The sequence below is a fragment of the Ceratina calcarata genome, unplaced genomic scaffold (genome assembly GCF_001652005.2).
Source record: "Ceratina calcarata isolate Rehan_Ccalc_2016 unplaced genomic scaffold, ASM165200v1 scaffold54, whole genome shotgun sequence".
NCBI lineage: Eukaryota > Metazoa > Arthropoda > Insecta > Hymenoptera > Apidae > Ceratina > Ceratina calcarata.
Window position 1 is genome coordinate 2900 of NW_017176565.1, and position 3233 is coordinate 6132.

The window sequence follows — 3233 nt, forward strand, 5'->3', positions numbered from 1 at the left end:
TAAATAAATAAATAAATAAATAAATAAATAAATAAATAAATAAATAATAATATTCACTTGTACAATCGTAAAATAGTTGATATCTCGCGTAGCATGTAACGAGAACGTGCTCAGCTCAATGCTGATGCAGCAGTCACCGATTTGCCGCCAAAATCTTCGACACATACACGCATATACAAATAGTAAATTTACGAGGCAGAACTCCGAAGATGATCAAAAGTACAACTAATTTTTACATAGGACCTACATCATCCTCTGAGAAACAGTCATCGAGATACACCCGTATGAAAAATAGAAAAATCTATCATTTTCAAGACGTCAAAGCACAAGTTCCGAAATGCGAATGCACCGCATGTGCTCCTCACGAATGGAAAGGAAGCACATGTACGTCGTTCCTGAACGCGAGAAATATTAAGAACATATTCAAAGTCATTAATATAAAATCAATCCCATCGTCTAAAATATGTAACGCGAATTAATTTGTAGAAATTAGATTCAATGAAGTGTCGATAGTTATTCCTTGCACGTAAAACGAATTGACGAATAGGTGAACGATATTCACGCGTGTGAGCTCCCCGTTCTCTGAGAACGTGCACGTTCATGCGATCAGTACTTGGGAAATATGTTTCGAAGGAAGACCGTAAATACGTTAACTAGAAATACGTACCTAGCACACTGGTACACATCGCACGAATCCGTAACATTTTCCCAGAACATGACGATCGATACCGAAGACGTTGACTACAAGAACGAATCGATGAACGAAAAGAGACACGATCACGGACAACGATTTCCCGCACGGTGTGAAGATGGTAAACGAATGGATAAGTAAATTATAAGAAACGAGCGATGAGCAGTCGAGCGATGAGCAGTCGAGCGATGGCTCGCCACGTTACAGCGAGCACCGGCACAGAGATCGACGCGCACCGTAAGCTCACGAAAGTCGCATATCAACTGGCCGTTCTGGCGGGAAGGACCTCTCTATATACATGGCGCGCCCCTGTGGGAAGGGAAGGGATCGGCCAATAGGAAAACAGGCAAGGGCCCGCCGAAACCTTCTCCAGGGCATACAGGGAGAACGGAACGCGGAATCCTCTCGTTAGAGCAGAGGGCAACCGCTATGGGGGGCCCTTTTCTGCCTCTTTGCCGGCACGTTTCGGTACTCGTTCGTCTGCGTTCGTTTCCGTCCGTTTGTCAGATTGTTCGCCACCGCCGGTTTTTACGGTTTTTGCCTACGATTCGCCAGCTAAATTGACTATAATACCCCTTTCCCGCGATGACAATGTATTCTGTATTCTAGCAATGCTTCGGCAAACCGAAGGTTCGTATATCCGATGAATGTTCCAAAAACGGTAGAGCTAATAACGTTTAATTTACCGATCAATTCTGATACGCGACGATATTTCGCATACCGAAGACTTCGTTCGATATCTCTGTCCCCTCGTTCTTTGCGTCACACCGCTATCAGCTCATGAACTTGTAAGCATGCACGTTCTTTTTAAGGGGGAGGGGAGAAACATTTAAATCTCTACGGTTCAACGTTGCTTCTACTTTTACCTATCTGTCCGTCCGCCTCTATCTATCTGTCTCTGTTTTGTTCCTTCGGACTCACGCATACACGCGTGCGGCCTTGTGTGTACTCGGTCATTCACTGACTACTACACGCTTCGCCTCCGATAGCAGGCCGGAAAAGGTTGCCGACCGTAGGAGTTGTTGCTCGCGCTCAAAGGGCCTGCCCTCGTCTCTCTGTCTCCCTCTCTCTTTCCCTCTCCCGATGCACCGACTATTCCGAAGGATGCAGCTCTCGGCAGGTACGACTCTGACCGTTTTTTCATTCTACCGATCACAATACTTCACCTGATCTACGATACCACCCTCGCATTCTTCAAGGATTTTCACACGGCAGGTATCCCTGCACCTCAATTCCTAATAGACCTTGGATCGCGACTCAAAGACTCGTAGATCGCGACCCGTGCCCCCGCAGTGTACGTACCATCAGTAAGAAGTATCGTATGACTCGTTCGATGACTTTATCAAAACATATTCTCCACGAACGAGATTTTTCGATCTCGTGTTTCGCGCGAATACGTACACATGAGGATCTCTCGATAAGTTCGTAACAAACGTCCATGTATTTATGAAGTATCAAAGTCAGATTTGATCGATTCTAAAAATCCGGTACGAACTTCTGCACCGATCCAATAGTTCGTCTCTACGACTCCCTTGATCGACGTGACAACGACGGGACGAAATCGAACGTATCTAGCCAGACGTCCCGGCTCGATTCGAAAAAGCAACGGACGTCGCGGAGGAGCGAGGGGTGCGAACGCGGGGGAGACACGTCTGAAAGGGGGCGAATGTGAACGCGTGCGGAGGGAACGAAGAAGCCTAACGACCGATCCATCGGCCGTCGATGAATTCGTTCCCAGTCCCGGAGCCAGTAGATCCGGTGGTAGTGACTGCGAAGATTATTCGCCATAGGGCAGGGCATCGAACGTACGCGTAACGCATGGTGCTACCATGGGGGTAACTCAGCTGCTTACTTTGCCGTGCGTATCGAGGGTAACAGGGGTGCCCCCCGTACCCATACGCAGCTGCTGGATCGCGCACCTTCTCCGTTCCCGTGGACACGTCACCCGACCCTCCCAACCCATATTTCTAACCCGGTCCAGAATCCGGGATATTCGCGAAACGATTATATCGCGACCCGTCTAGACGACACGATCATCGTCGATTCGGTCGAGTCGTCGCATCGTTCGAACGGGTCGTTCGATCTCGCGACGAATGAGCGAATCGCGGGACACCGTACAGCCTCTCGTTGCTGCGTCTGACGATGCAACGGATCGATCAATCTTAAAAATGAAGGATCTTATGAGCAGTAAAGAAACGTCAAGGACGACCGAGGATCTTTGGAAAGAAACTACCGGAATGGAACTTTTTTAAATACTCGGGAGATCGAGTTTGCAGACGTCCTGCGGACGATAATGAGTACTTGATATTCAGACAGACTGTCGACGCAAGATCGTCTGGAGTCTGGGGACGGTAGGGACTCCGGGGACCGTCTTCCACGGGGAACGGTTCGAACTTCTAACGGACTGGAAGGGAACTGGGAACTCGGAATCGGGTAAACGCCCGGCTCCCTACAACTTTGATTTTTCTATAAGAACGAGTGCAGATGGTCGTATCCATTGTGGTGGTTGGCACGTGCCAACCGTGGGCACCCCGATGGTGCA

General features: G+C 48.5%; 1 protein-coding gene across 1 annotated transcript in view; it reads right to left on the reverse strand.

Annotated features, from left to right (window-relative positions):
- LOC108628696 (M-phase inducer phosphatase-like) overlaps nt 1–2654 on the reverse strand; it is a 5545-nt gene extending 2891 nt beyond the window's left edge. Inside the window, exon 1 of the mRNA XM_018030790.2 lies at nt 2544–2654. Coding sequence (XP_017886279.1) covers nt 2544–2654 — 111 coding nt within the window. The remainder of the gene's footprint in view (nt 1–2543) is intronic.
- Between the last annotated feature and the right edge of the window lie 579 nt (nt 2655–3233).